This window comes from Cavia porcellus, unplaced genomic scaffold (assembly GCF_034190915.1).
Source record: "Cavia porcellus strain 051 isolate PalLab524CR breed Dunkin Hartley unplaced genomic scaffold, mCavPor4.1 scaffold_2, whole genome shotgun sequence".
NCBI lineage: Eukaryota > Metazoa > Chordata > Mammalia > Rodentia > Caviidae > Cavia > Cavia porcellus.
Genome location: NW_026947485.1, coordinates 5793015 through 5805141, shown reverse-complemented (window position 1 = coordinate 5805141; position 12127 = coordinate 5793015). Strand labels below are relative to the sequence as shown.

General features: G+C 48.4%; 1 protein-coding gene across 1 annotated transcript in view; it reads left to right on the top strand.

Moving 5' to 3' along the window:
• The window catches only part of Gnai1 (G protein subunit alpha i1), a 70278-nt gene that overhangs the window by 57751 nt on the left and 400 nt on the right, over positions 1-12127 (top strand). Inside the window, 3 exon segments of the mRNA NM_001172953.1 lie at positions 1160-1288; positions 6881-7010; positions 8011-8164. Coding sequence (NP_001166424.1) covers positions 1160-1288; positions 6881-7010; positions 8011-8164 — 413 coding nt within the window.

The window sequence follows — 12127 nt, the reverse complement described above, 5'->3', positions numbered from 1 at the left end:
AGCAAACACAATACCCAGAGCCAGGCTCAGGAGAGCCTTTAGTGTACACGAGGCGCCTCGGGTTCAGTCCCGAGCACCGCCAGAGCAGTGCGAGCAGCGGTACTAGTAATGTGCACATTTTGTTCCCAAGACCCTCTTCTAAATGGCTGAGCAGAGTGTCCGGAGGATAATTCCAGTTAGAAGGCATGCTAGTTGTGACTCTGTGCCTGTAAACTCATCTTCTGACTCAGAGGTCACTCTGAGACCCCAGCACGGCAAACACTGTGGTGACGTCGCCAGCACTGAGCAGAACGCAGGTTCCGTCCCAGCTTTTTGCTCAGGGCGGTGCCTGGGTCATGAGAGGGCTCCCTCTCCACGGGTTCAGACTGCTGTGCAGCTTCCGGTGGGGTTGACAGTCCCCGTTCTCCCTGTGGGTGCCGGCATGTCCATCCACAGCTGTCCCTGCCCACGAGTCCTCCTTCAGCAGCCCTGTTCCTCATCAGCTCCTCCGTACCCCAACTTCCTGTGCTTAATTGCTGCTGCCATTTAGCTGGGCACAAAATAACTTGCTTTTTTTCCTGGCATGTTGTGCTACCGCTATGTTTTTATCTCACAGAATATTTGGCATAATTGGCAGAGAGTGTTCGATGAGCTACCGAAATCCCTGGAAAGGGAAATATGGGTGTTGACGGACCACAGTGCCGTGAGGACGCCAGAGGCCTGAGGCCAGGCGGAAGGGTGTCATGCAGCCTGCGGCTTCCTCACTGCTGTCTGCACAGTTAGCGCTTAAAATCTGCAGAGGAAGAGCAGTCTGTGGGACATAAGTCTCATTTTACATCAAAAAAAGCATGATGAAGAATTTTAAGAAACAAATGCATAGTGTTTTGGGCATCGAAAAAATACTTTTTCTCCATTGAATTTGTATACCTCAATCAGTACACTTTTAAAGCTACTAAACAAGAGGATTTTTTTGGCTGGAGGAGGCTAAATATTTTCATTTCTGTAGGAACTGGGTAAGACCAAGACTTAAACTGGTGGTTTTGCATCACTTCACAGAAAATGTGAAGCCCCCAGCGCGTTCCAAATATTGCATGCGTTCAGGTAACGTCCAGCTTTGATTTAGAGAATCTTCCTTGGCCAGCTCCACCATTTCAGGTCATTCTATTGTTTGTTTTTCCAGCTATTTGAATGATTTGGACCGAATCGCACAATCGAACTATATCCCAACGCAGCAAGATGTGCTCAGAACCAGAGTGAAAACGACTGGGATTGTGGAAACCCACTTCACCTTCAAAGACCTTCATTTTAAGTAAGTGGATTCCAACTATGAGACCTGCACAGTTAGAAATGAAATATTCTTGCTTGAGAAAGAAGCGCCGTAGTAACAGAAGTTTAAAATGTTTTTATAGTTGGGAATTACAGCTAGAAAATCTATTCTCAGATGATAGACCAAACAAACTTACACGCAAAAGAGGGCAGAAAGACCCATAGTTAGACCTTTGCTTAAAATAAATGTTTTTATTTAGGAAAAAACAACCAAGCAAATGCCATTGTGTCCTTTTGTTTTGTTTTGTTTTGTTTTGTCTTGAGAGCGAGCACCACCGCTAAGCTACTTCCCTGTCCCTTGCAATTTGGTAGTGAGACAGGGTCTCACTAAATTGCTGGCCTCAAATTTGCAGTCAGCCTCAGCCTCTCAAGAAGCTGGGATTACAGGCGTGAGCCACTGCGCCCAGCTTTTGCATATAATATTAGTGTTTTAAACTAAAATATTTTTCTAGGTTTTATTTTTAAACAGGAAATACTCCTTTAAGGTAACCATTCTCTATCTGTGGGAAATACCACTCTGTCTTTAGGGGGAAAGAGGAGAAGTTTCACCGCGAGAGCAGGTTCATAGGAATAAGAAGGACCTGTAAAATTACTTGTGAAACTGTTCCCTTTACCGCAAGCCAGTAGGAGCACCATAGAATGGGCTGTTAGCTTCCTGCAGTGGGAACAGGAAGGGGCAGGACTGCAGCCCTAGTGACAGAGGGGTCCTGGCATCCATTCTGTCTACACCCCTGACTCCATCTGAGCTGTGCTCAGGAGAGGCCAGCGAAATACCACTTTCAAATTCACACATGCACTTTTCTTTTTTCCATTAAATTCATGGGAAAGACTAGGGGACCAGAACACAAGCAGAAGCCACCATCTGAATTTCAGGTCCCTGTTGGTCTGTGAGCCGCCCGCCCTGTCCTTCACCCCTCGCCCCTGCCGGGCACCTGCTGTGTGACTTGGGTCCCCGCCTGCCCCTCCCCAGCGCCCCGGCCAGCAGGTCCAGCTCCCCCTGCCCGTGCTGACCTTGTGTGGGCCTTGGTATTTGTTTCTATTCTAGTTCAGATGGTAACAGGAAAGTCAAGGGAGAATTCCCCAGGAAATCCATCAGTATGAAAGGGAGCGAACCCCGCAGGACTCTGCCTTGAAAGCAAACGTGTGTGTCCTTCGAAATCCCAGATCACTGTGATGCTCCTTGACCTTCAGAATATATTGGTTTCAAAATTAAAGTTAGTTCGTAGTTCTTCCTGTTATCTCTGGCCATACTTTGAAGCTGCATGGTGTTTGTTGTTGTTGTTGTTTTAATAAACTCTGCTTTCTTCTTGTTCATACTCCTGGAAGCACCCATCTCTAAGTGCCAGTCACATGCCCAGCAGATGGGTCACCAAGCAGTGCCCTCTATGGCCAGGTTGACCCAGCACCATATTCGTATTACCAGAGAGTCGCAGAATACGCACACTGAGATAAGATACACCACGCATCGATAAGTTTTGCTTTGTTTTTATTTTTCTTTTCCTCACTTTTAACCCAACAAGGCTGGAGCCCTTCCCTCTACCCATGGGGCACTCTGCTGGTTGCAACAGAAAATTGGGTTAGAAAAGATACTTACGATTTATTTTAGCCCCTTAGGAAAATTTTCATAATTTTTATTTTCCTTGTTTTCCAAGGCTGCCTTTTAAAAATAGCTGTGAGGGATGAGTTAGATCATTTGTTACCAACTTGTGACATGTTTTTTCCAATTACGTTTAATGGAGGTCTTTGTTCTTTTTATGGGAGTTTGACTTTGTGTGGCCATGCATATATCCACTGAACGCTCACCCCCCTGTATTTCTGTAGTAGCAGAAAAAATGAGATTTTGAAGAGGAAACAACAAATCGTTAGATCATTCTCTCCAAATTGAATTTATTTGTATTTGGTTTGGCAATAGAAAATATCCCAGGCTCTTAGAATTGTTTTATCATCGTAGTTTGATTTAAAGTGTTCTGATTTAAGATAATCATTCTAAATAAGGCTTCTGTGTGAAATATCAGTTAGGCTTTGCTTCAGTTATCTCCAGCGCTCTGCAGACTGGTAATCATAGTACAGTAGAATCTCTGAGGCACCCTAATAAATAGCTCCTAATCAAAGATAAAAAAGAAATTACCAGTTCACTTCCTAAAGAAAGCTCACTATTACAGATTGAAAGCTGTCTTACAAACATGTAACATGCCTCTTATTGTTCCAAAAATATTTTAATTGGAATCCTTTTGTTACCAATGCAATGCCTTATCAGTGATTCACGTAATGAGTTTTCCAGAGCAAAAAAGTTCAATTTCAGCTCATCTTGGTTTCTCCCTGCAAAACACAAAACATTGCCCTGGTTTCTTAAATGCTATAGATAGAGTTCATAATCAGTTTATCTGACTACTAACTACTAACTACTGACTACTAACTTTCTGCTTTAATGCTTGTGTGCATTTGCATATGCTATTACTTTATGTTCCTCCATGTTTTAAGCATTCTCAGTGGACCAGTGTTTTGCTTTTGGTATTTGCTTATTTCATGGTTACCTTCTTTTAGTGGGTTTATAGCTCTGGGACATTAAATGACCACATCATGTACCTGATCTGGGAAATGTTGTCATAGTTATATTTAAATGGAGTGATTTTGAATTATAGGAAGTTTACTGTGATAATAAGATTTAAAGTATACTTTTTAAAACGTGATGCACCTTGGATTCTATTTTGAGGGGGTTTTGTTTACCTTGTTTTAAAAGACCGTGTGCTAAGGAACACTTAAATTGTTAGGTCCAAGAGCTGGGTTGTTTGTGGCTACTATGATCTGAAAAGAAAGTGCATGCAGGCGGGGTTAGTCTGGAAGAATTCCTGCCCCTCGTCAGTCACTCGGGAAAATCAGTTACCGGTGTCTGGGTTCAAGATCTTGATTTTTTCCAAGATTCTGGCTGCAAATCAAATTGGTCAAGAACTGAACCAAGTTTCCCTGTAAGGTCAGCATTGACTCTACACACTGACTTCAATTTGGTTTCCAACCAATTCGGTTTGCATCCAGAATTGTGGAAAGAATTAAACTTGTGAACTGACGCACCATTGTAACCCGCACGTGTCGATCTGGGTCATAACAGAGTTAATCCATGTGTAGGCACAGAGAACAGAGCCAGTGATACCCCCCAAGTACTCGCAGGGTGTGGCCGGGTCGGGGACAAGAGATCACACAGGTACAAGGGTGCCCTTTCACCCCACCCGGGAGGGCGCCTCTTCCTGGCTCTGGTGGCTGCCGGCCATTCTTGGCGCTCTTGGCTTGGAGCTGGATGACTCCACCTCGGGTGTTGTGTGTCTTCTCCCTCTCTCTGTGTGGCGGTGTTGTGCCTGCTTGTGTGAAGGGCTCCTTTTCATGTACTACTTCGTGCCTCAGTTTACCTTCCTGCCCTCATTTTACAGTGAGTGGCAAGAAGAAGGCCGCGCCCTTCCACTCTGGGCTGCAGAGTTTCTCCAGCTGGCCGTGCCCGAGTTCAGCCCCTGTTGCTGCTTCACAGCATGACATGGCTTTCCTTGCCATGTTATCCTGTGCTTCCTTTGAAGACCTCATCAAAAGCATATGTAACAGCCACATACCTATATTCTGTACACGATTCACAGCAGAATCATCATTTTTAAGAATTATGGTACTAGGGTTAGATCCAGGTCTTCACACTGATCTACATCCCTAGCCTTTTAAAACTTTTATGTTTTATTTGGAGACAGGGTCTCACTAAGTTGCCCAAGCTGGGCTTGGGCTTGCTGGCCTCCTGCCTCAGCCTCCCAGGGTGCTGGGATTTCCCTCCCCTGCCCCTGTCATCCACAGCAGCTGTGTGTCTACCGGCCTCTTTGCAGATGCCCTAGATGTTTTCCTGGGCAGCACGAGAAGCTTCTTCCAGCTGTGACTCACTACCCAGTTCCAAGGCCACCTTCATGTGCTTAGATGTTTGTGACGACAGCCGCCTGCCTCTCAGCACTGTCATTTCTGTGGACAGTGCCCCCCGAGAACCAGCACCCTGCGCAGTGTTTTGTTAAGAAGGGGCGATGGAGGCAGGTGCAGCGGAGGTCCGCAAAGTGAGCCCTCCTGCTTGGACTCGAGCTGCCATGCAGCCTTGAGGAAGATATTGGGTCCCCCGAGAAACTGCAGTGTTTCGCCCTGATGCCTTCCCCGAGTGGGCAGGGAGCTGTGGCCCACGTGACTGAGGATGGCTCTGTCCCTCACGGCCAGGTGATTGGAGGATGACAAAGCTCCAAGATGCTTTCAGAGTGGCCCCAAGGGAAGTATCTCAGGAGACCGCTGGGTGCCCTCCTCTGCTGAGCTGGCCTCACAGCCACCATCACAAGAGAGAGGCCAGGTGGAGAGGTTATTTCGAGTTGGGTGCACGGGGAATGTTTGATCAGGGAAGTAGCCCGAGTTAAGGTCTATGTGGTCAAATTGTTTTCCAGTTGTCTTCTGGGGCCGTTTTACAAATGAGGGCGCCAGTCTGCCTTTTACTTGGTTCTTTCTGGAGCTCTGGTACCATTTTTTTTTTAAACTGTTTTGTATCCCATCTTTCTTTTGTATCTTAACCCATTTCGATTTATGGTATGGAAGAATCATTTGTTTCTACAGCGTTCTTTAATAACAGTTTCCAGCTAAAGCAAAATAAAACCAGCTTCAAGGATGATAGCAGTAACAACACAAGTTGATGCACTCAGGTTGGGTTTGTAGGCCGGTGCTGGTCTATGGGGAAAACTCTTTTTACTTGGGAATTAAATAGGGACTTTAATTAGTGCACTGTCTAGATAAATGAAGCCTTTAAAAATGTACCAGTTCTCATAGCCTTTCCATTATATAAGTGGTTATTTCTAGGTTGCATAATGTAGTCTGTGCAAATTCAAACTTTTCCTTAACTTCATCTAAACTCCTGGAGGAAAAAGAGGCCAAGGGCCGTGGCCGCTGCGTGGCGGGAGGGCGTTGCTGACCCTTCGCTGACGGCAGTGTTCACTACTGTGTAGAGCAGAGGCGTTTGCCGCTCTCCTTGGTCCATGTTCGGGCCTCACCTTCCCGTTGCTGGTTCTGCCTGCCCAAGTAGTCTGAGCTTTGTGTCCTCTTTGGGTTTGGTTGAGGTGGCCTGCGTGTGCTCTGTGCGAGGCTTCTGCTTTATGATTTGCTGCCCCTGAGTAAGCTCTGCACCGGGAAGAGGGGTGCCCTCCTGTTCCCTGACTTTGCCCATGAATACATCCTCTGACCTCAGCGTGCCCAGTTGCCCGCTGTGTAGAATTTCACATGCAGTGCACACACTCGTGTTTGCTCTGAGAGCTCTCAGGTGCCCATGAATGCCTTCTTTGGGGACAAGGGGACATGTTTTGTTTGCTTGTTTCAGAGATGCCCATGCTAGAGTCAGAAATTATAAATGTCAGCAGACTTCTCCCCTTGGTGAAAACCAGCCTGTGACAGGTCACACAGGCCATTTCTCCTTCCTCCGGGTCCCTCGTTCCCTGGCCACCCAAGTGCGTTCTCATGGCCATTGCCTGGGTCCCAGGTGCGGTGGGACACACAGTGTGATCTCAGGTCCTGCCTTCTCCTCTGGCAGGATGTTTGACGTGGGCGGCCAGCGCTCCGAGAGGAAGAAGTGGATCCACTGCTTCGAGGGGGTGACTGCCATTATCTTCTGTGTGGCCCTGAGCGACTACGACCTGGTGCTGGCAGAGGATGAAGAAATGGTAAGTAGCGCGAAGTGGGGGGCTGGGTGGGGACCCCAGGACCTCAGGAGAGAGTGCTAGGAAATTTTCTGGGAAAAGTCTTGGGAATTCTTGCCTCTGCCTGGATTCTCTGGAAGTTCTGGTTTTCCTGGGGCCTTTCTGCTTACACGACAGAAAGGAAGTAGACCAGAGAGGCACAGGGCCACCTCGGGGAGAGGGCAAGAGTGAGCCCTGGTCTCAGCCACCCCGGCGTGCTCACCCCTGCGTTGCCCTTAGCTGGCGGCCTGCACGGGCCCAATGTAAAGAAGGTGGGGTGCATCCTGGCCTGGCCCAGGACTCAGGTCCACCCTTGTCACCTCTGCAGTTTGCATCTTCCGCACCTGGTAGGCTGTGTCATTGTATCCCACACACCCCTAAATATTTTCTGGGGAAAAATTTTCTAATAGAAACTGAAAACAGTCATTTTCGATTAACTTTAATGCACAATGGAAATTCAGCAGGAATGTTGGTTTTGTATTTGGAAAATGCGGTGTATACATTTAGACTGCCGTCCGTCTGCGCGGGACAATGGCGCACGTCCTGCTCATTTCCCTGTGATGGAAACACAGGGGGTGGGCTGGGGACAGAAGCGCAAAGCTGTCACTCACACAGTGCTGGGCCAGGTGGATTTCAGGCTGTTTGATGCCGTGGAGCCGTCCTTAAAGCCCCCACGCCTCCTAGTGCAAACCGACTGACCTCTGTAACAGAGACCTCTTTCCCCATGTCTGCACCTGGTCATCCTCCCATAACATCCTGTGGCTGGTGTCAGCACGGTGACAGCAAGGACACTCAGCATGCAGATCCCATCAGTGATGATGAGACCCCCGTCTCACCTAAAGTCAAAACTACGTAGGGACAGCACTGTGCCTTTAGGGGACAGTATCCATTTTTCGACTGACTAACCTCTATTTTCTTGTTCTTTTAAAATGTTCTCACCTTCTCCTGGCTGTGAGTGACAGTTTGATGTTGTCTTTCCTGATAGAACCGAATGCATGAAAGCATGAAGTTGTTCGACAGCATATGCAACAACAAGTGGTTTACGGATACGTCCATCATACTCTTCCTAAACAAGAAGGATCTTTTCGAGGAAAAAATCAAGAAGAGCCCTCTCACCATATGCTATCCGGAGTATACAGGTATCTGACTTCCCTGAATAACTTACCAGTCATGGATTTCTAAGGGAAGCTTCCCCTGAAGCAAGATTCCGGTTGTTGCTTTGACTGTCTGAGCTTCGTAGTTCTTACATCTTTGGGGGATTTTATCAGCCTTCTTTGAAGCACAAGTCATTTGTTCAGATAGTAATGTTTTTATGGAAAAAAAATGTGTGGAATAACTCTGTGGAGAAGCTGGTGATGGTTTCAGGGATGGGTCCAGTCTTCCCAAAGTGACAATGTGCTTTGTTCATGGCCATGTGTGGGTCCCAGGCCTGACGTGGTGTGGTGCACAGTATGCAAGCCTCACTGCAGTGCTCTCGGTCTTGGAGATGGACCTCACAAGGGGCAGGAAGCCAACAGGGGCAGGGAACAGGCTGAGGAGAAAAGGCAGAGGGGCCCTAGAGGGTCTCAGGCAGTTTGCTTGGAGGGCTGCACTTTGATACTAAGACAGGCCATGGTGCTTGGATTTTACTGCTTGGAAATGCTCTGGAGCGAGGAGAGTAGACAGAACAGTTTCTGGATTTTTCAAGAATAGTGCTTTGATGTTGAACAAAGCCGTTAATCTATCCAGGCCGCATGCCTTATCAGTGCAATCAAGACTTGTGCCAAATCCCTGGATTGCAGCTTGAGCGGTTACATGGAGCTGCTTCAAAGTGCCTGCAGGGATCTGAGTGCTCACTTCACACACACGCACGTGTGCATGCCTGACTCACTTCTTGTGTTTGTTTGTTTCATACGTTGGGCTTCTGCATGAGATTGTCCGTTAGCAATGGACACTGCTCCATAAAGAGGGGTGTGGTGCGTGGTGCCCACTGGGTTATATGGCTCTAATTCTAAATACTTGGAAGACTTCGGTGGGTTATTTACCCTCACCCCAGCCCTCTGTCTAAAATAGAAAAACGTGACAGGAACTCATTTTGTGAAGAGCAGCATTCGTCAGCTGTGCATTGAGTTAGTGTTGCCTTGTGTGGTGACCGCCCTGTCCTGGGCCACGTGATGGAGTCCTTTTGTGTCAGCACGTGGGGTCTCAGGTGGGGACAGTGTGGCTTGATGAGGTCGCAGAGCCCACAGTCGCAGTGCGCATGGAGCCCTGACCACTGACAGCCCCGCACCACTGGACTACGTCCTCGAGCGAGTCAGGAGGGAAAGGGCTGCTCTCTGGTATCACTCTGCTCAGTACCAAGCTACACTCCTGCCCAGCGTAATTCCACAAACTGGCTCCTTTCGGGCTTCTCGCTTGCTTTTCGAAAGTCATAGAATCCTAAGTCCTTTTATTCAGAAGCTTTTTTTTTTTTTGGTGCTTATTGGTAATACAGCTGTGTATCATTCAGTTTCTGATTGAAGTATCTGGAATCAGCATGGCTGTTTCCCTGGCCTAGAAATTTGCATTTCCTTTGTGCCAGTTTCAATGACATAGTGTGTGTTAGGCACCAGTTCATAATGCTGGTGGCTCCAGACGGGTCCATAGCTGTTGCCCACCTCGGGGACCCCGGAGCAACCAGGAATGGACTTGGTAGCCCTTTCCTTGCCGTGTATAAAGTGCTTCAAAGTCTCTGCAAAGGAAGAGGAGAACACAGCTCTCTCATGGCCCCCGTGATAAGATTATGATTTAAAACCTGCTCTCGGGTGGGTCCTTCATGCTGCTTCATCGCTGCCTGCTTCGGCCTTGGCTCCTGCTCCCCAGGGCTGCCGCCTCCTGCAGAAGGCCCCGTGCAGACCTGATCGCGCTTTGATTTCTCGTCCACCTCTGCCTGCCACTTCCCCTGCGCTTCTCCATGCTGTACCCCACCATCGCCCCACATTCCGTCCCTCCCTGCTCACTTCAGCTCACTGTGTGAAACCCCACGGGATCCACGGCGCTTCCTGTTTGCGTTACCAGCTGCTGCTTGGACGTGTCTGCCTTTAGCACCCAAAAGGCAGACTCTAGGATATTTTTTTCCCACCTCAAATCTCTTCTCTTCCTCTTGTGATTTATGTAATCAGCTTCCCAGTTCTCCATTCTCCAACCCCATTTTGTTTATGCTTGTTTTGGTTCAGGACAGTTCCAACACACACACACACACACACACACACTTCGCTGTTCTCTGCTTTAGACATAAAACGAGCCCAGGAATGAGCCTCTGAGGCTCTTCCTGTGTCTGGAGTGCTTGGGGTGCAGTAATTTCACTCCCCAGAAGGAGCCGTGCCCTGAGCTGTGCACATGGCGCGAGCTGTTTCCTCAAGCAGATTTTTCATCAAGGGTTGCGTGGCTTCCCTGAGCCAGCCAGACACTGCTCATGGCTTCAGCATTCCTGAGCACCAGCCCTATTGTGCTTTAATAAAATAACATGGGGTTCGAGGCAACCTAAGTGCGAGGCGTAAACTTGCTCCAGGGCTGAGGTTCCAGCATTCCTGTTTGTCCTTTCCTGGTGACTTTTGTCATCTTGTGCCCTTCCTCAGGTGCACTGCCTAGAGTGCCTGGTGCCACAGAAAGGGGCAGGGGTTTGAGGCTGGGCTGCTGTCTGCTGGAGCTCACTTGCCAGCTCTGCAGACCTGGTGCTGGTGAACAGCTGGGCCCCTGAGCAGCCGTGTTGGGACGCGTGTGAAGTGTCTGCAGCATGAGTCTGTAGGAGAGAGGCCACCTGGAGAAGGAGTTCTGCAGGGTGCAGCTCTGAGCGCAGAGAGAGCTTCTCAGACAAACACAAGGGCAGTTGTGAGTGCAGAGCGAGCCCGAGGCGGAAGGGAGCCACTCTAGCAGGCTGGTGAGCAGGGGACCTTGTAAACTGGGGAAGTAGTTCTGGATAACCGCTACAAAAGCAGCTGTCACATGTGCTGCAAAGGAACATTTTACTTAAGGATTTCATGGAGTACAAGTATCAGTATGTTTTGTTACAACATTCTGTGTGACTTTACCTATACATACGCAGACATGCATACACAAAGTCAACCAAAGTAGGACTCACTGAATTTCTGAAAGGGAAAAGTGCAAAAGGACCACCCACCACCCAAGCCAAGAAATCAAGCATTCTGGCTAGTCCACGGTGGCTTGCAGGTGTAATCTCAGCACTCGGGGAGGCTGAGGCAGGAGGGTGGCAAATTTTGAGCCCAGCCTGGGCAACTTAGTGATACCCTGTATCTGAATTAAACATTTTTTTTTTTTTTAAATAAAAGGGCTGGGGATAAAGCTCAGTGTGAAGGCCTTGGGTTTAATGCAGTGCGCCAGTCTTAACTAATTACACAGTCCCCTACCCCAGACATATACAGAATGGTCCTTAACTTTTGTCCTCCCCAGTTCATCGGAGTTGTTTTTCTAGACCTCATTTGGAGCACCTGAGGGCTTTTGTGCCTGGCTTCTGTGGTTCAGCAGAGAGTGGACCAGAAGGCCCGAGGTGCTGTGTGTGGCTTTCTCTGGGGTTTGTCAGCCAGCTGTGTTGATGAACTTTTCAGGTTGTTTCCTAAAGCCAAGGCAGCATGGCTGTTGACTGCCTGGATGACAGCTCTCTCAAGTGTGCACTCGAAAACTGGGTGCTGGTTGGAGGAGTCTGTGCAGCTGTCCTTGGGGGGAATGCATAGTTGGTGAACTGTGTGTGTTCCGAGGACCTCTTTAGCCAGTACGAAGCAGGAACTTGTCATCGGCTTTTGGTGATCTGGCCTCAGTCCACATCCACACAGTGGACGCTGAACGGTTTTCTGGACAAGGAAAAATGAGCGGAAATGCTAATTAATGTGTACACAGAAAAGGAATTAAACTGCTGGTCAGCGTCCTGCCAGCATTCCTGCTCCCCCACAGGGACAGACCTCCCCCGCTGCCAGTGCCAGGGCCCCGAGAACTTGAGCCTTGGGAATGGGTGATGGAAGAGAAGAAAAAGAGGTGGTCAGATGTGGAGATTTAGGCTGGAATCAAGATCAGGCCAGCTGAAAGCCAAACCCAGAAATGCTCAAATGATAAGAGAATGTGCAGCCTTG